At 40.7% G+C, this 26325-nt stretch overlaps 1 protein-coding gene across 2 annotated transcripts in view; it reads left to right on the forward strand.

Moving 5' to 3' along the window:
* Positions 1–26325, forward strand: part of LOC124615629 (myosin-9-like) — a 246316-nt gene that overhangs the window by 136747 nt on the left and 83244 nt on the right. For both annotated transcript variants that reach the window (XM_047143635.1, XM_047143636.1), the window contains exons 12-13: positions 11639–11794; positions 11900–11931. In XM_047143635.1, the coding sequence (XP_046999591.1) occupies positions 11639–11794; positions 11900–11931 (188 nt within the window). The remainder of the gene's footprint in view (positions 1–11638; positions 11795–11899; positions 11932–26325) is intronic.

Below are 26325 nucleotides of genomic sequence, written 5' to 3' on the forward strand. Positions count from 1 at the left end.
GCTGCGATAGTCAGGTCGCACACCTCACGGAATTCATTCTCACTGCTGCTGCATATTTCATCCCTCATACTACTTCTTCTCCACGTTGTGTACCGGTCCCCTGGTGGACCGCAGCACGTAGAGACACTATACGTGCTTTACACACCTTTAAACGCCACCCTACGATGGCGAATTGTATTAATTATAAACGATTACGTGCACAGTGTCATCATGTTGTTAAAGAAAACCAGCTGGGCTGCTTTCACAAGCTCCTTCAACAGTTTTAATCCTTCTTCTGTTGTCTGTGGTAGCCTGCGCCGGCTATCTGGCACTAAGGTCCACTGACCAGTTTCTGGCTTGACGGTCACGAATGACATCCTTGTGGCCCCTGGGGATGTTTCCAATGCCTTTGGCTGATTTTTCGCAGAGGTTTCAAACTCCGTTCATTACCACCCTGCCTTCCTCTCGAGCTCTGCTCATTACCACCCTGCCTTCCTCCCCCGAAAACAGGCAGAGGATGGTGGTGCAAATCTATTGTCGTCCCGATTCCTAAGCCGGGGAAGGACAAGCACTTGCCTTCCAGTTATCGACGCATATCCCTTACCAGCTGTGTCTGTAAGGTGATGGAACGAATGGTTAACTCTCATTTGGTTTGGCTGCTCGAATCTCGACACCTACTTACCAATGAACAATGTGGATTTTGTAGGGGCCACTCTGCTGTTGACCATCAGGTTACCTTGTCAACCTTCATTATGAATAACTTCTTGCGGAAGTGCCAGACAGTGTCTGTGTTCTTTGATTCGGAGAAGGCTTACGACACCTGTTGGAGGGTGGGGGTGGACATTCTCCACACCATGCATACATGGGGCCTTCGCGGTCGCCTCCCTCTTTTTATTCGTGCAATTTTAATGGATCGAAAGTTCAGGGTATGTGTGGGTTCTGTCCTGTCCGATGCCTTTCGCCAGGAGAATGGGGTGCCACAGGGCTCAGTTTTGAGTATCGCTCTCTTCGCCATAGCAATCAATCCAATAATGGATTGCCTCCCAGCTGATGTATCAGGCTCCCTTTTCGTGGATGATTTTACCATCTACTGCAGCACGCAGCGTGCATGTTTCCTGTAGCGCTGTCTTCAGCATTGTCTTGACCATCTTTACTCCTTGAGTGTCGCCAATGGCTTCAGTTTTTCTGCCGAGAAGACGGTCTGTATTCACTTCTGGCGCTACAAAGAGTTTCTCCCATCGTCCTTACATCTCGGTCCCGTTGCTCTCCCATTCGTGGAGACGACAAAATTTTTAGGTCTTACATTTGACAGGAAACTTAGCTGGTCTCCACATGTCATATTTGGTTGCCCGTTGTACCTGTTCCCTAAATGTCCTCCGTGTTCTCAGCGGTACATCATGGGGAGCGGATCGAACCGTCCTGCTTCACCTATATCGGTCGATCGTCCACTCAAAGCTGAATTATGGGAGCGTTGTATACTCCTCTTCACAGCCGTCCATCTTACGCCGCCTCAACTATATACATCATCTGGGGTTTACGTCTTGCGATCGAAGCGTTCTATACTCGTCCTGTCGAGAGTCTTCATGCTGAAGCCGGTGAATTGCCACTAACCTGCTGGCATGATATACTGCTTTGTCGTTATGCCTGTCGGCTATTATCAATGCCCAACCACCCGTCTTATCGTTCCTTTTTTGACAACTCTCTCAACCGTCAATATGGGTTGTATGTATCTACCCTACTATCCCCTGGAGTTCGCTTTCGTCGCCTCCTTCAGCAACTTGATTTTCCACTCCCTGCAACCTATAGAGTGGGCGAAAGCCAAACGCCACCCTTGGCTCCAGGCTCAGGTTCGCGTTCACCTTCACCTCAGCTCGCTCCCAAAGGATGTTACCCCAGCTTTGGTATACCGCTTGCAGTGTGTCGAACTTCGTTCAAAGTTCATTAATACGATCTTCATTTATACAGATGGCTCTAAGACCAATGATAGTGTCGGGTGTTCTTTCATTGTCGGGGCACACAGTTTCAAAAACAGGCTCCCTGGCCATTGCTCGGTCTTCACAGCTGAGCTATTTGCCCTCTGTCAGGCTGTTCTTTACATCCGCCGCCACCGACATTCTGCTCTGATTCCCGGAGCGCCATCCAGAGCCTCAGTGATCTGTATCCGGTTCACCCTTTCATGCACCAGATCCAATGCTCTCTTCAGCAGCTGGTGGACGATGGTTCTCCGTTTACCTTTATGTGGTTTCCTGGCCATGTCAGTATCCCTGGGAACGAAGCTGCAGATGCCGCGGCCAAGGCTGCGGTCCTCCAGTCTCGGACAGCTTTTTGTGTGCCTTCATGTGATTTTAGCAGGGTCATTTGTCAGCGCATTTTATCGGTGTGGCATGCCGATTGGTCTACACTTACTGAAAACAAGGTTCTGGCCTTGAAACCTCTCCCCATGGCTTGGACGACCTCTTCACGCCCTTCTCGGTGGGAGGATGTCGTTTTGGCCCGGTTACGGATTGGACACTGCTGGTTCAGCCACAGCCATCTGCTGATGGCTGCGCTGGCGCCGTTCTGCCCATGTGGGCAATTGCTGACGGTATGCCACATTTTTAACATCCTGTCCGAATTTTAATACACTGCACATTGATCTTGGCCTGCCATGTACTCTGGATGAAATTTTAGCGGTTGAGCCAGGAGCAGCGCTCGCGTTCTTCGTTTTATCCACTTGACAAACCTGTCTAAGGACATTTGATTATGCTGTTTCCTTTTAATCCCTTACCTGTTAATGTTCCTTTTTATAGTGTTGTCCTTTTTAGTTGGTGTTTTCACACTCGCGGTGCATTCATAATTTAGTCTGGGTTCTAATGACCACTGTAGTTGTGCGCCCTTAAAAAAAAAAAAAAAAAAAAAAAAAAAAAAAAAAAAAAAAAAAAAAACACTCCTTACAAATGTTTCCACAAAGTTTCATTGTCCTACAATTACTTATTTATCATGGGGGCCCGCTCAGATAGTTTACTTGTTAACAAAAAATTGCAGGGGCGTGTCCCGTCAAGATCATCAACTGTAACCGCCAACTTCAACAGTTTAGTTTCGGCAATCGCATAGGGGCAAGGGAAAACAGAGAGAACGCATTTTGTGCGAAATCGTGGTGCCTAAAGGAATACATGTCTCTGCACTTCACTAATATTAAAGTTCCTCACATTTAGTTGGAAAATTATTGCTTTGAATGGATAATAGCACATACTGTCTTACTTTGTTCATCAATTATGCAGGTAACACTCTTTCTAACAAAGCCTAGACCCAAGTGTGCTCATATTAACAGCTAAATTTATTTCACTTTAAACTAAAGTTTGCCTTAACTGTATTGCTTTTACAAATATTTCACATTGACAGTCCACGGTAGCCTTCATAAATATGATTGGAAAATGGAAAAATATATCCTGCCATCAAATGCTACGAAGAATGAAAATGTTTTATCCCCAGATTTTGTGTGTAATTATGCACACCCTCTGTGAATAAACCAAATGAATACTCATATTTCATCACATCAGCAAAGTTTTCAAAGAATTTTGCTGAGGCTCATTGCACTCAACCATTCCTTGCAAAACTCAAATGACTCCCACTTCTCATTCTGACATGTGACCAGTAATGTGTGGGCATTGTTGAATGTCAGAGCAAGGCAGTGCCCCCACTGGAAAAGATGTTCTCAGATTCAAAAATTATACATAATTGGCAGTGCATAAGAGGTACAATGTACGAAGTCATACCACCATCAGTAGTAGTACCCCTTACAAAATATAACAATGTTACAGAGTAATAAAAGTCGTTAAATGTACATTAATCCACATTTCACGTATTGCATATTATTAAGTCATTTTACCAAAAATTGCTTAGGTCCACTATCGGGTGGAGAAATGTAGGGTCCCTACGGTCAGGCGTGCTCTACACACAGGAAGCGGAGTACATGTGGAGTGCACATGTGGGTTTCTTAGGTTAGAGAATTCCCTCCCTACGCCCTACAAGACGCCTCCTGAGATGCGACAAGGTAGTAGTAGGCAAAACGCAACAGGGAATAACAATATTAATGTGGTAATAGTAATCTGCAGGAGCGTCTATAGAAGGGTCCAAGAACTGCTCTCATTAATAAACGGTCACAATGCCCACATAGTACTAGGGACGAAAGTTGGCTGTAACCAGATGTAAACAGTAATGAAATTCTAAACTCAAATTGGAATCTATACTGCAGAGACAGGCTGGACAGTGAGGGGGGAGGCGTGTTTATAGCGATTAAACGTGCAATAGTATCGAAGGAAATTGATGGAGATCCGAAATGTGAAATAATGTGACTGAAGGTCACGGTTAGAGCAGGGTCAAACATGGTAATTGGATGTCTCTATAGGCTCCCTGGCTCAGCAGCAGTTGTGGGAGAGCACGTGAAGGAAAATTTAGAAAATATTTCAAGTAGATTTTCCCACCATGCTATAGTTCTGGGTGGAGATTTTAATTTGCTGAATATAGACTGGGTTAAACACAGAACCCACTCGTGGCGATAACATATTACATCTTCTGGTGACAAACAGACCCGAACTGTTTGAAACAGTTAATGCAGAACGGGGAATCAGCCATCATAAAGCGGTTACTGCATCGATGATTTCAGCCGTAAATAGAAATATTAAAAAAGGTAGGAAGATTTTTCTGTTTAGAAAAAGTGACAAAAAGCAGATTTCAGAGTACTTGACGGCTCAACACAAAAGTTTTGTCTCAAGTACAGATAGTGTTGAGGATCAGTGGAAAAAGTTCAAGATCATCTTACAATATGCATTAGATGAGTATGTGCCAAGCAAGATCGTAAGAGATGGAAAAGAGCCACCATGGTACAACAACCAAGTTAGAAAACTGCTGAGGAAGCAAAGGGAGCTTCACAGCAAACATAAACATAGCCAAAGCCTTGCAGACAAACAAAAATTACGCGAAGCGAAATGTAGTGTGAGGAGGGCTATACGAGAGACGTTCATTGAATTTGAAGGTAAAGTTCTATGCACTGCCTTGGCAGAAAATCCTAAGAAATTTTGGTCTTGTGTCAAAGCGGTAGGTGGATCAAAACAAAATGTCCAGACACTCTGTGACCAAAATGGTACTGAAACAGAGGATGACAGACTAAAGGCCGAAATACTAAATGTCTTTTTCCAAAGCTATTTCACAGAGGAAGACTGCACTGTAGTTCCTTCTCTAGATTGCAGCATAGATGACATGGTAGATATCGAAATAGTCGACAGAGGGATAGAGAAACAATTAAAATCGCTCAAAAGAGGAAAGGCCGCTGGATCTGATGGGATACCAGTTCGATTTTACAAAGAGTACGTGAAGGAACTTGCCCCCCTTCTTGCAGCGGTGTACCGTAGGTCTCTAGAAGAGTGTAGCGTCCCAAAGGATTGGAAAACGGCACAGGTCATCCCCGTTTTCAAGAAGGGACGTCGAACAGATGTGCAGAACTATGGATTTATATCTCTAACGTCGATCAGTTGTAGAATTTTGGAACACGTATTATGTTAAATTATAATGACTTTTCTGGAGACTAGAAATCTACTCTATAGGAATCGGCATGGGTTTCGAAAAAGATGATCGTGTGAAACCCAGCTCGCGCTATTCGTCCACGGGACTCAGAGGGCCATATACATGGGTTCCCAGATAGATGCCGTGTTTCTTGACTTCTGCAACCCATTCGATACAGTTCCCCACAGTCATCTAATGAACAAAGTAAGAGCATATGGACTATCAGACCAATTGTGTGGTTGGATTGAAGAGTTCCTAGATAACAGAACGCAGCATGTCATTCTCAATGGGGAGAACTCTTCTGAAGTAAGAGTGATTTCAGGTGTGCCGCAAGGGAGTGTCGTAGGACCGTTGCTATTCACAGTATACATAAATGACCTTGTGGATAACATCGAAAGTTCACTGAGGCTTTTTGCGGATGATGCTGTGGTATATCGAGTTGTTGTAACAATGGAAAATTGTAGGGAAATGCAGGAGGATCTGCAGCGAATTGACGCATGGTGCAGGGAATGGCAATTGAATGTCAATGTAGACAAGCGTAATGTGCAGCGAATACATAGAAAGAAAGATCCCTTATCGTTTAGCTACAATATAGCAGGTCAGCAACTGGAAGCAGCTAATTCTACACTCCTGGAAATTGAAATAAGAACACCGTGAATTCATTGTCCCAGGAAGGGGAAACTTTATTGACACATTCCTGGGGTCAGATACATCACATGATCACACTGACAGAACCACAGGCACATAGACACAGGCAACAGAGCATGCACAATGTCGGCACTAGTATAGTGTATATCCACCTTTCGCAGCAATGCAGGCTGCTATTCTCCCATGGAGACGATCGTAGAGATGCTGGATGTAGTCCTGTGGAACGGCTTGCCATGCCATTTCCACCTGGCCCTCAGTTGGACCAGCGTTCGTGCTGGACGTGCAGACCGCGTGAGAAGACGCTTCATCCAGTCCCAAACATGCTCAATGGGGGACCGATCCGGAGATCTTGCTGGCCAGGGTAGTTGACTTACACCTTCTAGAGCACGTTGGGTGGCACGGGATACATGCGGACGTGCATTGTCCTGTTGGAACAGCAAGTTCCCTTGTCAGTCTAGGAATGGTAGAACGATGGGTTCGATGACGGTTTGGATGTACCGTGCACTATTCAGTGTCCCCTCGACGATCACCAATGGTGTACAGCCAGTGTAGGAGATCGCTCCCCACACCATGATGCCGGGTGTTGGCCCTGTGTGCCTCGGTCGTATGCAGTTCTGATTGTGGCGCTCACCTGCACGGCGCCAAACACGCATACGACCATCATTGGCACCAAGGCAGAAGCGACGTCTCCATTCGTCCCTCCATTCACGCCTGTCGCGACACCACTGGAGGCGGGCTGCACGATGTTGGGGCGTGAGCGGAAGACGGCCTAACGGTGTGCGGAACCGTAGCCCAGCTTCATGGAGACGGTTGCGAATGGTCCTCGCCGATACCCCAGGAGCAACAGTGTCCCTAATTTGCTGGTAAGTGGCGGTGCGGTCCCCTACGGCACTGCGTAGGATCCTACGGTCTTGGCGTGCATCCGTGCGTCGCTGCGGTCCGGTCCCAGGTCGACGGGCACGTGCACCTTCCGCCGACCACTGGCGACAACATCGATGTACTGTGGAGACCTCACGCCCCACGTGTTGAGCAATTCGGCGGTACGTCCACCCGGCCTCCCGCATGCCCACTATACGCCCTCGCTCAAAGTCCGTCAACTGCACATACGGTTCACGTCCACGCTGTCGCGGCATGCTACCAGTGTTAAAGACTGCGATGGAGCTCCGTATGCCACGGCAAACTGGCTGACACTGACGGCAGCGGTGCACAAATGCTGCGCAGCTAGCGCCATTCGACGGCCAACACCGCGGTTCCTGGTGTGTCCGCTGTGCCGTGCGTGTGATCATTGCTTGTACAGCCCTCGCGCAGTGTCCGGAGCAAGTATGGTGGATCTGACACACCGGTGTCAATGTGTTCTTTTTTCCATTTCCAGGAGTGTATAAATTACTTGGGAGTAGGCATTAGGAGTGATTTAAAATGGAATGATCATATAAAGTTGATTGTCGGTAAAGCAGATGCCAGACTGAGATTCATTGGAAGAATCCTAAGGAAATGCAATCCGAAAACAAAGGAAGTAGGTTACAATACTCTTGTTCGCCAACTGCCTGAATATTGCTCAGCAGTGTGGGATCCGTACCAGATGGGGTTGATAGAAGAGATAGAGAAGATCCGACAGAGAGCACCACGCTTCGTTACAGTATCATTTAGTAATCGCGAAAGCGTTACGGAGATGATAGAACTCCAGAGGAAGACTCTGCAGGAGAGACGCTCAGTAGCTCGGTACGGGCTTTTGCTAAAGTTTCGAGAACATACCTTCACCAAAGAGTCAAGCTGTATATTGCTCCCTCCTACGTATATCTCGCGAAGAGACCATGAGGATAAAATCAGAGAGATTAGAGCCCACACAGAGGCATACTGACAAATCTTTCTTTCCACAAACAATACGAGACTGGAATAGAAAGGAAAACTGATAGAGATACTCAAGATACCCTCCGCCACACACCGTCAGGTGGCTTGCGGAGTATGGATGTGGATGTAGATGTAGATGTAGATGTAGGTGGAAATTAAAACAGTGAATCTTTCCTTACATAGTCACACTACACCCTTCATCAGTAACAAAATCTCATATCTTATCCATTAACACATTTTATTTCTTGGTCTGTATTGTACTTTACATAATATTTGTTAAAATATCTGCTCTTGCTCACTATTGTGTTCGGTTTTCTCGAGTCTTTGATGTTATTGCTTGAATTTGTGTATTCATCTCCTTGCTTATTTCAGCTATTCTTGCTCAGTCTTGCATTGTTTCTGGTGGTTTGCATTAGTATGTGATGTGCTTTTTGGTGTTTGACAATTAAAGGGCCTGCTTTGTAACAAGAAAAATTTATGCAGTCCTTCAAAAACTGGGTGTATACTGCTCTCTATGGCAATTTGGAATCTTGTGCAACAAAAATCATTTGTTGTTCTTGTTGTTTGCTGCCTGGGTTATAATAAATGGAATTGATCAGAGGCAAGTAAAATTTGATTAGGTTTCTGTGATAAAGTAATGAAGGAGTATATAGAAATTAGAATGACATAAAACTTAATAACAGACATATATGTTTTAATTGGACCCATCCCCCCAATTTGGTACTTACTTTATTAAGCTATTCATGACAATCTTAAATTGTAAGACAAAAATGTAAAAGAATGAAAATATCATGGAATGCTTGTACTGTGACTAGAGTTTTACTATAAATAGCAATGCTCTACTAATAATATCTCAACCAGTTAGTCCTGGAAGTGAACATGCTTAAGGCCATTAGTCGCAGTTCATTATGAAAATGACTGACTGTAATAAAAATTGTGTACAGGAAAATGGAATGATCTGCTTTTCTGACCATGTGGAACTAAGACATTCGGCAGAAAAGTACTGTAAATATTAATGAAATACTAATAGTCTCTACAGTGTCATGAACAAGATTCTTGTACTGAGAGCTGTTGAAACTTCTGTCCACAAGAAACAGTTGGTTTTTTGTTAGCAACAACTTCTGTAATCACTGGCGTCATCTTCTTCTTAATTATAGTTCTTAATTATAGTTGAATCGAAGACCCTTTATGGGCATTGTGGACCAGCACTGAAGACACTGTGTCTCTGTTAATATGAGTTTATAATCAGGTCTGGCACATTCTGCGTTTTGATAGAAAATTTTAGGTTTGCTATGTGTGGAAGGTTACGAAATTACCATCAGATAAGAAAGCTCAAGGTATAAAAATTACCAGTTTGTATAGGGAAAAGTAATATAGCTTCATATGTCCGTTCTGTATTTTCTAATCTCAAAACATGGCTTAGTAGGAAGAAATTTTCATTGAATGAAGGAGGTCAGAAAAGATCCCAGGAAAGTCTGTTTTACCTACTGGGCTGTGGATTACTTCTTTCCTATTACTTACTAGATTCGAATTTGTGCTCCGTGACTGAGCTTAGTATGCCACCCTTCAACAAGCAATAAAGAGAAGACACACACAAAGATATAAGTTTAGCGTGTGTGCGTCTGCACTTGTGCTACCCCCCCCCCCCCCCCCCCCGCCTCCCCAAAGCACCCCCCCCCCCCCCAACCCCCTCCAGTTGTCCAGTTGTGCCTAAATGTCACTGACCATTATTAGCCAAGAATGCAAAAATTATTTTACTTTTTGGGAAAAAGTTGCAGCTTATATTTTTATTTCTTATTTTGTGAAAGGAGGAATGGGCTGATGTATAGCAGCAGCAGCGGTGCCAACTTTGTAGAACTGCTAATGAAGCATATGCAAATGGTCATAGAAAAGTACCTCATATTAATTGTAAAGTACACTGTCATGATGTATACACTAAAGTGTCAGAGAAAGTGGTATAGGCATGCGTATTCAAATACAGAGATATGTAGACAGCAGAATATGGCCCTGCGGTCAGCAACACCTATGTAAGACAAAAAGTGTGTGGCACAGTTGTTAGATCGGTTACTGCTGCTACAATGGCAGGTTATTAAGATTTAAGTGAATTTGAACACGGTGTTTTAGTCGGCGTACAAGCGATGGGACACAGCTTCTCCGCAGTAGCAATGAAGTGGGGCTTTTCCCGTAAAACTTTTTCTCTAGTGTACCATGAATATCAGGAACACAGTAAGACATCAAATCTCAGACATCGCTGAGGCAGGAGAAAGATCCTGCAAGAATGGGACCATGACGACTGAAGAGAATCATTCAGTGTGGCAGAAGTGCAACCCTTTTGCAGCTGCAGATTTCAATGCTGGACCATCGGCAAGTGTCAGCGTCTGAACCATTCAACGAAACCTCATCAATATGTTCTTTCGGAACTGAAAGCCCACTCATGTACCCTCGATGACTAAACAACACAAAGCTTTATGCGTCGCCTGGGCCCGTCAACACCAACATTGGACTGTTGGTGAGTGGAAACATGTTGCCTGGTTGGACAAGCTTGTTTCAGATTGTTTTGATCGGATGGACGTGTACAGGTAGGGAGACAATCTCATGAGTTCATGGATCCTGCATGTCAGCAGAGGACTGCTCAAGCTAGTGGAGGCTCCGTAATTGTGTAGGGCGTTTGCACTTGGAGTGATATGGGACCCCTGATACGTCTAGATATGACTCTGACAGGTGGCACAGATCACCTGCATCCATTCAGGTCCATTGTGCATTCTGACAGACTTGTTGGGCAATTCCAGCAGGATAATGTGTTACCCCACACGTCCAGAATTGCTAGAGTGGCTCCAAGAATACACTTCTGGGTTTCAACACTTCCGCTAGCCATCAAACTCCCCAGACATGAAGGTTATTGAGCATATCTGGGATACCTTGCAATGTGCTGTCCAAAGAGATCTTCACCCCCTCATACTCTTACGGCTAGCCCTGCAGGATTCATGGTGTCAGTTCCCTCCAGCACTACTTCAGACATTAGTCGAGTTCATGCCACGTCGTGTTGTGACACTTCTGCTTGCTCGTGGGGACCCTAAATGATATTAGGCAGGTGTACTAGTTTCTTTGGCTCTTCAGTGTATAACGGACTGCATCAAAATCTTTGTGGAAAGTAACATTTCCGTCTAATGAAAACTTGTGGAAATTCCACGTGGAGACAAAGTAATATGAAGTTGTTTCTCTACTTTGTAACTTGCACAGGCTGTTGTTTAGAAAACAGCCATAAGTCAGAAAGAAACTGAACCTTTGATTAGATGAAAGGTTTGTAATAAGCTTTCCAATAATGATAAGTGGTGTATTGTTAAATGAATTTAGGTTGTCTTGAAAACATCAGACCAGATGCTACTGTGATGTGTTACAGGCATTGAAGGGTAAAATCAGAATTCACAAGGAATTTGCATTGCGTTGTAAATGTGGTACATCTCAAAGAAGAGTACTGTATTATTTTTCCAAGAAATGTGGCTATACAAACTTGTGCTCTTCTGCCAAAATTATTCAGTCTCATTTCATAAATAATATTGCTTTCATAAGGTCTTTCCACATAGATAGAAAAAACATTAATTTTTTTATAATGTTCTCACAGATGTTGTGGTATCAGAATACAAATACGAAGCTGAAGTCAAAATATCAAGAAGTATGTTCAAGATTGGCTAGTGAGTCTAAAGAGAAAAATTTTCTAGAGAAACATCTCTACAAAACACAGAACAGTGATGGTCGGATGGCACTCACCAGTGTTGGGGTATGTTTTATTTCATATTTAATCTTGAATTGTTGTGTGATTATGGACATACACAAGTTTCTTTTGCTAGTGAGGTTCATGACATTAAGAGTTTTCTTGTTTCAGGATGTGCCAGGAGAGCTGAGTGTCCAGTGTAGGTAAGCAAGTTTCCTTCATGCATGCACATATGTAAAACTTCCATCCCTCACATAACCACAGACCTTGGCGTGATGGGTTGTCTTGAGTGTGATGGGTTGTCTTGAGTGTATCATTGATACGGATTTCTGTACTGTATGTGCAACCATTTATAATTGCAAACTCTGCAGATGCCTATACTTACATATGGTTCCTTATGGAGGGTAGCAGCTATTTCATTGATTACAGTGACCAATCTGGCATATTGACTGACCTGACCTTGTAATATTAGGCAACGTGGCCTAGCTGTGTTGTACTGTGATTAACTAAAAGCAGGAGGGAACTATTTTAATGATGATGGCATCCTCAGAAGTAAAATATTCTGGAAGTAAGAGTCCCACATCCTGGTCTCGGGGTAGGGGTTACTCAGGGGAATCTTATCATTAGAAAAACAAATTTCATTTGATGGGTCAGACTGTGGAATTGAGTAGATAGGATAAATAACTTGAAAATATAGATGGAAGATTGAAGTTATAGTGAGGATTAATGTAGTGCTGTGACAGGAGATATCTAGCCCAAAGTTATCAATACAAAACTGAATGTTTAATAACCAGAGGAAAAATAGGAATGTAGGTAAACAGTATGAAGAGCATAGAGAATGACTCATCGTAGCCAATACAAACACAAAGCTACCGCTCACCACATGGCAACGGTCTTGCCGCAGTGGATACATTGGTTCCGTGAGATAACCGAAGTTAAGCACTGTCGAGCGTGGTCAGCTCTTGGATGGATGACCATCCAACCGCCATGTGCTGTTGCCATTTTTCGGGGTGCACTTAGCCTCGTGATGCCAATTGAGGAGCTACTTGACTGAATAGTAGCGGCTCCGGTCAAAGAAAACCATCATAACGACCGGGAGAGCGGTGTGCTGACCACACGCCCCTCCTATCCGCATCCCCAACTGAGGATGACACGGCGGTCCGATGGTCCCGGTGGGCCACTTGTTGTCTGAAGACGGAGTGCTTTACTGCTCACAACAACAGTATTTATGTCCACCTGCTGTACTGGTAATGAAGACATTGAAAAAATGTATGAGAGAAAAATTACTCAGTAATTTGAAAGTGCTTGAGTATGTAAAAAGTGTAGTGTTCCTCTACATTTAGAGGACTGTTAAGATGTCTGCCGTACCCAACTAGCTGATACGTATCAATTTTGATTTTACACCAGCCAGTAGAGTATTTAAATACGGTATCATTTGGTTAAGGTAGGTGAAAATTTAATTGCAGTGTGGGGACTGGACTTCAATACTAGAAAAAGGAAGAAAATGAAATACGAGATATCATGAACTGTGGGAGAGCAATGAAAGGAGAAGCTGCCTAGAAAGCTGCAGAAACAACGATTACATCATTGTTAAATACTTGTTTGAGAATGATGAAAGGTGGCTGTATATCAGGAATAGACCTAGGGACACTGTAAAGTTTCAGAGGGATTACATAGCACCGCAAAGCTTTAGAAACCAGATTTTAGACTATAAAACATTTCATGTATATGATGTGGCCTCGGACTATAATTTGTTAGTTATTAAATTCAGACTAAAACTGAATGAATGACAGATTGGTAGGAAATTGAAATGGGACTTGCTTACACTGAAACAACCTGAGACTGTTGAAAGAGTAAGCGACACTTGGAGAACCAGGCATGTCAAAACTGTTGCACCAGGTATGTAAGGTAATTATGTGGGTTTTATAAAGCAGATTTTCAAAATTCTTCTTTTATCTTGTAGAAACACACTGAATCATGATCAGAGAGGTTGCAGATTATGTCAGTTCATTCTTTGGCTCATTCTAAGCAATTATTTTGGGTGTTATGGTATTAAATGTGCAGCATCAAAGTTTGTTTCAAAATCATTGAATTTTGACCAAAAGCTCGGGAATTGCTGAATGAAGTTGACAACAATCCACAACTTAAAGAAAGTTATGACAGGTGACATAACATGGGTCTATGGATGTGATGGCAAAACTGAGGCCTAATTGTTCCAATGCAAGCTGCCTGAAGAGCCAAGACCGGGAAAAAAAAAATCAGGTTTGATCACAACTGTTTTCTCGGATTACAGTGAGGTAGTGCATCCCAAGTTCCTGCCTTATGCTCATACAGTCAATAAGGAATACTACCTATAAGTTATGTGCCATTTGCAAGAAGCAGTCCGAAGTAAACAACCAGAATTGTGCCAGAACCACTTGCAGAAATTGCATCATGATAACACTCCCACTCACACGTTAGTGTTTGTTCATAATATTTTGGCAAAAAACAAAACTATTTTGTTGTCTTAGCCACCATATTCACCGGAAATAGCCCCCTGTGACTTCATTCTATTCCCAAGGCTGAAGAGAACTGTGAAAGGACATAGTTTTGTCACCATTCATGACATAAAAACAGAATCGCTGAAGGAGCTAAACACCATAATGAAAACAGAGTTCCAGAAGTGCTTCCAAGGTTGGAAAAAGCATTGGCACAAGTGTATTCTATCTGTGGGGGGGATTACTTTGAAGGGGTCGGTGTTGACACTGGTGAATAAATAAAGATTCTTTTCAGAAAAACATAAATTCCCATTACTTTGTGATATCATCTTGTATATGAGACTGGAGAAATAGGCCTACCTTCTGACTACAAGAGGAATATAATTATCCCAATATCAAAGAAGGCAGAAGCTGAAGGTTTTGAGATTACTGAACCATCATTTAATAATTGTTTGTAAAGTACTAACACTTGGTGCCAAGATTAGATGTGATTATCTTTGTATAAAGTGTTTGCTATGAATTTTTATGAAATCTCACAAGGCAGTCATTTAATTTGTGCTTCCTGCTCTCTTTTAACTACTCTTTATTCCCATTTTTATTGTATTGGTCACCAATGTGGATATTGGTGTGTAAGTATGTGACATGGTTTCTTGATACTTGGAATTTTTCATATCTTCTGACATCACATTTTGATTGTGCTTTCAGTCTTATTATTACTATTCCATGTGTTTTTATTATTTTCTGAGTACACATATGATGGAAAAGCAAAAGGTTTCAGAACTAGAAAATTGTTGTGATGCGCAATTGATGGATGAGATTTTAGTATTTTCCACAATTGCGCTATTCTGTGGAAACAAAATACATTATGGTTCATTTTAATAGTTTTGTGTTCTGTTTGATTACACTGATAACAGAATTATGGCCACTGTCTTTGATTATGTAAATGCTTGGTGACATAGGTTTCATGGGACGTAGGCCATGGTTAAGGCATGTTTCTCTGCCTAATATTTCATCCTCTACTGTGGTGCATATCCTCAGAACCAGTATGTAGTTACTTAATGGTGAAATGCTGAGTAGCTGAAATGATCAAGCTAAATACTTATACAATAGCATTATGAATGAATGTTTCCAAATGTTTAACATCTGTTGCCTGTCACCCTTTAAAACTGTTATATATCAGAGTAAGCTTGACGTCATCAAGCACAACCTCACTGGATGAAATATATCCAAGTTGTTGCTGCTAAGCGATGCTTATAGGTACAGTTCTAAATTATTCATTACTTCAGCATTGTCTCATTTACTTATTACAAGCACTGAGTTGCATCATAGCCAGCTGAATCTCATGATAGTCTGCTGTGAATATGAGTAGCTGTGGCTTAACTAAATACTTGGCAATCATGATGTGAAAAATCAGTGACATCTGCACGGTGACCGTCCATAGCTTGGATCAGTGTAATGGGGTGGCTGGGTGCAACTTCTAAATACTAAGATAGCTTTCTTACTTAAGGCTTGCATTGTTCTTTGTTTGGTGATGTACTTCTCTTACACGTGTTTCTCTTGGCTGACTTCTATTCATCTATCTTGCTGATGGCAGAAACAGTAGAATATCTGAACCATTGTTTATTTCTGAATCATGTTTTAAAATACTTTTTAAAGCAACACGTGTATTTAGTTCTTATCCGTATAGGTACCCCAAGGTATCTTTCCAAGTTGACATTAGTGTGCTTTGTTAGACCACTCTTTAACACTTTGAGGTCAGGCCACTTAGACGTTTATACCAGTATTTACAATGTTACTGGTACATTTGTGTTTGATGTACCTTAAAGGGCAGTACACACCTGAAGACTAATCTTTTAGGTTTCTTTCCCATGTTTATTTTAGAATTATTATGGCAGAAAATATAATTATTCTTCCAAAAGGAAAGTAACTTCACATGTAGCTGACTTTTTTTATGGAAAAGTCTAAAACTTTATGGCCTGCAGAGAAATATGTTGCAGTCAGGGGAGCACCAGCTTGTCACTTTCTTGTTGCTTTACCAGTCGATTAATTCATCTTGTCCAAGTCTTGCAGACCTGTGTTGGACGCTGCTCCTCCTCAGTTTCAGGATTTTTATCAAGAAAGTGTTGTCCTACAAACTTATTGCTGGTGAATAGTGGCAAAATAGGGGTTGTGCATAAAATATAACATATAATGGAAACTGATTAATAATTGCTGCTTGAATAATTAAAGTTGGACAGAATAATTGAAAGAAATTGGAAGGTACAGATATACTGAGTGAACTTCAACTGGCACTAATATCAAGAGATCTTCAATATTCAATACATTTAATTATTAGCATTCGTCATTTAAATTTACATACTTCTTGTTATCATAATTATGCATAAAGCTGGTTATTACGATGCTGATGCTGGATCGCTATTCCTCTGCTTATGCAAATTCCTCTTGTCGGATCCTCTTGATACAATATTACAATGGTGGAACTCGTAATACATCCACTCACTACCACTTATAGAGACAAACAGGCAAAGATACAGAAATTAATCAGTTGGAGAGCGTATCTCTACTTGATTTGTTTGTATTCCAACATTATCATTGCTACAAAATAACTTATTATTTTTGTGTGACAGAAAAAATAATAATAATATGATCCATTACAGTTGCCCCCTCCCCCCGATTGTGCACTGACATGATATGGAGGTGCATGGTGTCCGGGCTTATTTCCCTTTTTGAGAGTTCATAACGCTAGCTGGTATGGGCATAGCCTTTATTTTTTGGCCATTGGAGTTATCCTATATGGTTATAATTTGTACTAAGATGTCAGCTTCTTTTAACACTTACATACATAAGTTTTCTTTCATAACAAAGTGCTTGCTGTAACCGCATAGGCCCATTATTGTCAGTCAGCATCTGCCGAGTGTGTAGCTTGCGAAGTATGTGCACCCAGCTCAACATCCGTTACCATCCAAGCTCGCTCTCAGATGTTTAATACAAAGTCAGTGTGTCCGTGTCATGCGTTCACAGTAGCCTTCACTGCACAAATTCGTTAAGCTCGTGTTCAGTGTCATGACCCTTTGTGAAATCCTCACTGTGGTGACAACTGGCGTCCATATCAGCGGCATGAGGAATTTATTTCTCCTTGTCGCTATCACTTATTCAGTGGGGACACCATCCGTACATCTGACATCCATCTACAAGGTAAGTTTCTTGCTGCTTTTACGACGTTGTTCGAGCACAGAAAATTCATGTTACGCGAAGTATTGTCATCTTTAGTTTATCATGCACACACCCATGTATCTCACGCGCACACTTAATACTTTGTAGGCAGGTTTTGTACATTTTTGCGCTTTGCTTTTGAGCGTCTTTCATACTGTTGCATTAGACAAAGTTTCCGAAGTGTCCTTTCCACATACCATACACATAACAAAAAGGACAAATACAACTACAAAAATAAATTTATCCTATTCATTTGCTGACACACCATTATCATTGCTTATATACATTATAGTATGTTTGTCATTTTGTTACATTGTTACTCTTGTTTGATTTTACATTATTTACATAACATTCATACAATAATAGATTCTGTTTTGATTTATGACATAATTTGACATACATTTCATTCCTGTTCACAGCTACTTCTTGTCGGAGCATATTTATCAGTTTCAAAGAATTAAAGAAGTGAACAATAGTCGCTACAATAGATTCTACATGCTACTCAAATAACTACCCATGGCCTTGCCTCTCTAGCATTCTCCAAGAAGGAGTTAAACACTATAGGGTTGAGCAAATTTCACAGAAAGACATTTATGTGCTCAGTTATGCTTCAGTATTAGACTTAACTGTGATCCCAAGAACAAAATGGTTTGTTGTTTATAAACACAACTTAAAGCTGATGATACCAATCGTATCAAATACTTATTTAGTGTTTAAAGTGCAGCTCAATATTTGTTATGTTCATTGTATAGAGGATAATCATTTCATATGCAGAGTTGTATCATCAATACTATATGTTATATACAATGAGCATAAAACAGTGTTTATATAAGTAAAAAATGTGCATAAAAATTTCAATGTGAATCAGGTGTTTGACACTTTCATGGGAAGTCGATACCCACAGTAATTTGGTTTCATCCTCTTGATTATTTGGTAATGCTCAACCACAGTTCAGCATTGTTATATGCGATGTACTGCAACTAGTTTCTTCTACACATACTTTCACACTATCACTTTCATACATATCGTAAACTTATAACTATATATGTCTTGTGGTGCGGTCTTTCTTATTTTTATATTGTTCCTAACACTCTACAAGCATTTGTTTTTCTTCACCTTAGGATGTGTTGGTGCATCATTCCCTGGAAGAAAAACTTAATACTAACTTAAAATTAAACCTTCATAAATAAATGTACAGTGGCTGGATGGCTACTAATACCTCTTTCATACATTCAACCAGGTATACATTTACTTCAGTGTGCTGTGCAGTCGTGGTATCACAAACTCATTTAATGCCACGTGTGCATCTCTACTCACCTTGTAGATCTGAAAGATAAAGTATCTTATAGGCGTGGTGCGACCTCTTATTCAGTTTGCCACTTATACTGTACTCACTTGTTTACCTGCAGCATGGCCGTGCGGTTCTAGGCGCTACAGTCTGGAACCGAGCGACCGCTACGGTTGCAGGTTCGAATCCTGCCTCAGGCATTGATGTGTGTGACGTCCCTAGGTTAGTTAGGTTTAATTAGTTCAAAGTTCTAGGCGACTGATGACCTCAGAAGTTAAGTCGCATAGTGCTCAGAGCCATTTGAACCATTTTACCTGCAGCAGGAGTTTTCTGGTCCCTCAAATATAATTAGTGCGTGTATTTTCAATACTTCAATTTGTAAATATATAGATACAATGTATATAGTAACGTAACTTTAGTAAATATCTCGTAGCTTAGGATCTCCTTCCTTGTATATAATCCCTTAGCTTATCTTTGTTCGTGTGTATTGTATAGAAAGTTGTAGTATAGACATTCCCTTTATTTTCTATGCCCTGTTTATGCAATAGGCTTTAGAAATGCTAGGCAGGCTGTAGCTCATAGGGGTTGTTTGTTTTGGTGCTCCAACACTTTCAGCTATCTCTGTGTAGTGCGCACGAGCTTGCAGTTTGTTGACTAGTTTGCTCCCCAATTCGCATACACTGTGTCGCTCTGATACCACTTATATCGTGGTGAGTTGTGTATTGCATTGCGCGCTACCGTGCATTTCACAAATTCGTTTATTTGTTTACAGCTGGGCTATGTGCAAGGCAAAGAATTGTATTTAGAGTATCATTGTCTTTAGACACACAAAAGTAAAATTCTTCCTTGTTACATCCACTCACTTTACCATTTACACATTTGACGTATAAAAAGAAAAAGATGAACAAAAAATTTTCCATAAAGCCCTTCATCAATATATAAACATTCTCAAGTCTTTGTATGGGTAAAGGAGATTTTAGTAATTATGTGTGGTCCAGAGTATGAGTTGCTTCTTACGGTTCAGTTTTCCAATTTTTGTGGATTTGGGGTGTGTTCTAAATAACGCCTTTTGTCCTATATAAAACTGTGTTGTATGTTTCAGCTTTCTGTCGTAAACTCCTTTCTTGTATTTACCCCAGATTTCAATGTTGACTACTGCTTGTTGTATTTCATCATCAAGTGAGAGTTCCAGTATCGTTATCTTGGGTAAAGGTTTTTCACACTAGTCTACCTGTTTGCAATTGAACATCAACTTATTTGGTGTAAATCCAGTTGAGGTATGGGGAAGGTTGTTAACAACTTGTAAGCAGGGAGTGACATATTCAATCCACTTGTTATGTTTACGAGGTATATAGGTCCTCACAAACCTATTGGATTCCTTAAACAGCCTTTCTATGGGGGACGCTTTGGGATGAAATTTCGATACTAAAATGTGTTTGATTTGGTTGCAATATACAAACACTTTCCATTTACATCCAACGAAATATGAGGCATTATCTGTTAACATGACTTCTGGTTTCCTACTCTTGCAAAATAATCCTCTTTCACTTGTCTTATAATCGAACCGGCTGTAACTTTCTGTTCAGCCTACAGTTTTACGTATTTTGTGAAAATATCGTACAGGCCTACTGTATATTTTACTCCCCTGTTACCTCTGGGATAGGGTCCAACCACATCTAATGATATCTTTTCTAGAGGTTACTTAGCCACAATGGGATGTAGTTCTATGTGTTTGGAGATTTAGAATATTCGCTTTCTGGCAAACGCACTTCGTTACCACCTGCAGTACTCTTCGTCTAAGATTGGGGGAATAACAATATTTACTTATTTTGTCAGTGCATTTTGCAGTGCCATAATGGCCCCAAGTATTGTGTGTGTCTATAACATAAAATCATCGACATATTCCTCTGGCAAACACACACACCATTGTTCTGTTCCATAGGAACCTTCCCGAGCAAGAACACCTTTGTGAATAGTAAAATACCTTTTTAACTTATGTGCAAGTTCTGCTCTTACCTTACTCCAGTGTGTGTCTTCCTGCTCAAATTGCTCCACATGTTTACACATGTGGATATAGTATGCTCGGAGTGTTTTGTCTTCCATCAACATAGCTCTTACTTCACCTTCCTGCTCTAAAAGATCATTGAATTCCTCTAAGTTATGTCGTAGTCGAGAAAGAGCATCAGCTATTATGTTTTGATTTCGTTTTACGTATGCTATTTCAAAATCAAATTCTTGAAGGTACATACTCCAACTGGCTGTCCGTCAGTATAGAAATTTACAAGTTAACAAAAACGATAGGGACTGATGGTCGCATTATACTTTTGTGTGTTTACCGCATAGGAAATATTCAAACTTTTTAAAGGACCAAATTACAGCCAAGCACTCCAACTCCGTAACTGAATAAGAACGTTCAGCTTCAGATAAGGTGCGACTGGTGATGCTAATTACCGTATTTACTCGAATCTAAGCCGCACCTGAAAAACGAGACTCTAAATCAAGGGGAAAAAATTTTCCCAAATCTAAGCCGCAACTGAAATTTGAGACTCGAAATTCGAGGGGAGAGAAAAGTTTTAGGCCGCACCTCCAAATCAAAACACAGTCGGTCCATTGTAATATGAGAGACAAATTAGGTCGAATGAATGACAATACAGCTACCGTAGTTTGGTTCGAGTCGTAAGCTTAGCAGTTAAGCTTTACCAGGTAGCCATTGCTATGCGTCAGGCTCTCCGTCCTTATTTATACGGGTACCCTTCCTTTTTCACATGCTTCGTCTGGTTTCAATTGATTGCTCATTTTTCTTTGATCTCATAAGTGCCGTTCTCTTTCTTATAGGTGTTTGTTACTCTAAGCTGAAATGCATTACTGTACTGTGTCATGCATTGTTTGTCGCATTCTGATAATGAGTGTTTACGGCCTGTCGCCATTCGCGGCATGGCTTGCTTTTTTGCGCGCTACCGCAACTTAAAAGGAATCGTCTCCTTAGCGAAACAATGGCAAGAGACTGCTATTTGTTGTTACTTACACTGCTGCTTTCTTTGATAATGGTCAACAAGAACCAAATAATAGACTGCGTATGATAGATGATGTTCTGAACGAGAGTTTAGCGAAATATTTTCTCTGTTTGAAAATCTTTGCAGACGCCTCTTCAGTACATTACATTCTGCACAGAAATTAGTCATCTTAGATTTAAAAATTTAGTAAATTACCATGCTTCATTTCTGACTGTATTACTACTGGGCATAAGAATAATACAAATATAAACATGACATGATATGTATATTCTTCCGCATTTGCTGTTGTCTCACTCTACTTTCGTAGTTTATTAGGCAGACAGGATTTAAATGAGATAGCAGCAAACACGAAAGAATACATGGCAAACTGTTTATATTCGTATTATTATGGTGAAGAGAATACTGCATGTGATTCACAATTCATAAAAGTTGTTATTAGCAACCATCTCTTGTCACAGGTAGGAAAAAATTCAGAACGTAGAGTTGGCCATATTGACAAACATCCCAAACAGTCTTGCCAGTCGTATTTTCGTAGTACATTGAAATTCTGCTACATTCGAAGATCAACAATACAGAATTTGTATTTACTTCGTTGGATAATGTACCAAAACGCAGTGGTCGAAACTCTGAGCAGAGGAAAAAGGCTCGTCTTCCACTTTTTTTTTATTTATTTACTGACGCAGAGATTTTGATACCAGTATTTATCTTTGTGCCTACAAAGCATGCCTGTGTGGCGCTACATATATTCGATGGCAGAAGTTAGTTGTGGCGGCACCCACCAACATTTTTCAGAACTCCCGCTTGGTTTGCACTCGATTCTAAGCCGCAGGCGGTTTTTTGGATTACAAAAACCAGAAAAAAGTGCGGCTTCGATTCGAGTAAATATGGTACTTTAAGATTAAGATTTCCCTCTTCTTCTACCATTTGAAAAAGGCATGCACCCAGACTGTGAGAAGATGCATTGGTGCGTGAACAAAAATCTTTCTTTATGGTTGGTTGAGATAAAATATCATCTTTTAATAAGGCTTGCTTGATGTTTTTGAAATCGTTTTGATATTGCTTATCCCATAACCAAGGTTTGTTTTTCCAGAGAAGCATCATTGTTAATAAGTTGGTTAGGGATGAATTTCCTGAAAAATGACACGAGGCCTAAGTATGCCTTTCATTGTATCTTGATTTGAGGAACAAGGCAGATCCTGAAGGCATCAGTTTTTTTGGGATCTGGCAGTATGCCTTCCGAAGAGATTGTGTGTCCTAAAAATTTTACATTTTCTTCTCTGAAATTAGATTTATTGAGATTTGCTGTTACTCCATATTCAGAAAAGCGGCTCAATATTTGTTCAATTAATCTTAAGTGTTCTACCCAAGTGGGTGTAGCGACTAAAAGATCATCCACGTATACTGTTACCTTACTAAAAAGTTCGGGCCCTAGCACCCTGTCAAGTGCAGAGATAAATACACCTGCACTTACGTTCAGTCAAAACAGTAATACTTGAAATTAGAAGCTTCTGGCCCCACATATCAAGGCGGTATATATGCTGAGTTTCTTCATGTAGTTTCATTTGCCAATATGAATACCGGAGATCAGTTATGGTAAGAAATTTAGCATTATGGAATTTCATAAGCTGTTCCTCTAAATTGTCTGGACATGTTTCAAACTTATACAGTAATGTTATTAATGTTATGTGCGTTGAGGACCAAGTGCACCTTGCCATATGGCTTACTCACGTCCAAAACAGGACTACAATAAGGGGAAAACTTTGGTTGTATTATGCTCCATTCAAGCATCCTGTTAATCTCATTTTTTACTGGTATGAGGTAGGACAAAAAGTTTCGTGAGGATACACTTCCATGCTGTACATAAAATCCTTAATGATTCCCTCTTTTTTACTTGTATATAAACAAGTATCAGTTCCCTAAGTTGCGCTTGCTGTTCTTAAGGGGAGCCGGAACAATCCATCTCCTCCATGTTAATTTCAGCAAATAGGAGGAACATTTTTTCTGAAACCATTAAACATATTGTTCTGAAATTTGGACTACATGTTCAGTGAATATTTCTCTATGAAGTTATAATGTCATGTTAAGAAATATTCTTTCTCCCCCCCTCCCCAATCCTTATTTTATTTTTCTCTAAAATTTTGCACTTTTTCTTCTATAACTCTTGAATTATACAATTTGTTATAAAAATGAAGGAAAAGAAGTGAACAATATTGTGTATAAATTTCATTGATACACTGTTAGCAGTTTTTGAGAAAATTTTCCTCAAAGATGAAAAATTTAAAGTTATGGGAAATGGCTTCAAAAGTTTTTTAATACATTCCTGCCCCATATGATGGATTATGAGCATCCTCTTCTTTTTCCAGTTTTAGTTTCCTTTTCACTGGTCTTTTCTTCCCTTTTGCTGCATGTTGTAGGCTTTTCTCTCTTCTTCCTGCACCTCTTAGTCTTTCATCATCAATTAGGCACATTGTGGAAATTGTGTTGTCCTGGCTGGAAACCTAAACGTTTCAGCATATCACATCTGATAATGTTTCCTTCATTGTATGTTGCCAGTGCATCATACACTCCAAAATGTAATGTTTTTATGTGTACAAACAGTCTTTTGGGAATCCTAATCCAAATTAAATTATTTACACTTTCAAAAGTGGATATGTGTGCATGTGTGTGCGAGTGTACACCTGTCCTTTTCCCCCCCTAAGGTAAGTCTTTCCGCTCCCGGGATTGGAATGACTCCTTACTCTCTCCCTTAAAACCCACATCCTTTCGTCTTTCCCTCTCCTTCCCTCTTTCCTGATGAGGCAACAGTTTGTTGCGAAAGCTTGAATTTCGTGTGTATGTTTGTGTTTGTTTGTGTTTGTTTGTGTGTGTATCGACCTGCCAGCACTTTCGTTCGGTAAGTCACATCATCTGTGCTTTTAGATGTATTTACACTTTCATTTAGATTTTGTGTTTTCCCGTGAAAACACTTTTCCAATAAACTTGGCTGTGATAAATCTCTGAATATGGGCTTAATTACATTAATTACAGCATTTGGCAAACTGTTTTTATGGGCATATTCCTTTTCTGATTGGTTCTTACACCATGAGTCAACACCTGTGGGGCACAGTGGATGTTGTGGGTGCTCATTTGTTGATGCAGTATGAAAAAATAATGCCCATATTGTTCTCATCATATGCTCAATGCTTCTTGTGTTTTGCCTAATTGCAGACCCATAATACCTCTGCAATCTATCAATTGCTTCATCTGTTAATCTTCCTCCAAGAGTCTTACCATCACTAAGCTTCTGGGATCCTAATGTCTGCTTTAGTTTGCGCAAGCGAGCCCCCATGCGCTTCTGCACATGTCCAATGCACTCCTGTTTTTTTATTGTGAATTTCATTGCCATAAAGTTTGAGTTCCTCTACAGCTTTATATCCCTTAGAATCACCATCTCCTACATAGTTTAGTGTCTCGTACATTATACCACTCCTGTGCTCTGGAAAAAATTGCTTTCATTCCCTCTACTTCCATCTCTACACTCGTGCTGTGAAAATTTGCTTCACAACTTTCACTATGTTCGTCCTTGGTATTGCCCATACATCTACAATGTTTTGAGAGAATAGCAACATCGATTACTTTGCAACTGTCTCCACTGGTAGCTATCACAACTCCATTTAGAGATATTGGACCTCTATGTTGCCATGATCCATCTAAAGCAATTCCCATTATCTGTCACAGCTTATTCAACTGCTTTCTTCATTGTTGCTTGAGCAGTATCTCCAGCAGAAAGTCTCACCAATTCATTATAAAATCTAAACTTGGTTGGTGGTTTTGGCAAGTTCATAATTCCACATAACATTGTCCCTGCAGCACTGCCCTTGCCAATGCAATGTAAGCCATACACTAGTCTAACATTTATATCATACACCTTCTTTCCACTATTACCTCTATGAGGAATACTGTTAGAATTAGAAAACGAAACTTCTGCCTCACATTTGTTACACTTCAATAACATTTTACATGCCAAGCCAATGTGTGTGAAGTTATTTTCAATTCCAATCCTCTTCCTTTGCAAACTTGGCATAATATGTTATGTTTCAAAATATTAGAGAGCAAGGAAATGTTAATCATTTCATTCACATCTTTACTATCACTTCCATAGTTTTCAAGTTTGTCTTTGCTATCACAAACTTTATTGCTGGAAGAAGTTCTATCACATTCATCTGGAGTAGTTGGTGAAGCAGTCTGGGCCAGCCGAAGTGGCAGAGCGGTCGCAGGTTCGAATCCTGCCTCAGGCATGGATGTGTGTGGTGTTCTTAGGTTAGTTAGGTTTAAGTAGTTCTAAGTTCTAGGGGACTGATGACCTCAGATGTTAAGTCCCATAGTGCTCAGAGCCCTTTCTTTTTTAAAGCAGTCTGGGCAGCATCTCCCTTCGAAACAACAAAAGATTTCTTCTTCCACTCATTGTGCCTTTTCTTAAACACTTAATTGCTGAAATGGATCATATTGATATCCACAAACAAAATACGTAAGACAGGTATGAGAAAAATTCCTCAAATACGCAAAATTGAACAGCTAAACAACACAAAGCGAACTCCACAAGTCAACACACACGGTATTGTGTTT

Source organism: Schistocerca americana, chromosome 5 (genome assembly GCF_021461395.2).
Source record: "Schistocerca americana isolate TAMUIC-IGC-003095 chromosome 5, iqSchAmer2.1, whole genome shotgun sequence".
NCBI classification, from domain to species: domain Eukaryota; kingdom Metazoa; phylum Arthropoda; class Insecta; order Orthoptera; family Acrididae; genus Schistocerca; species Schistocerca americana.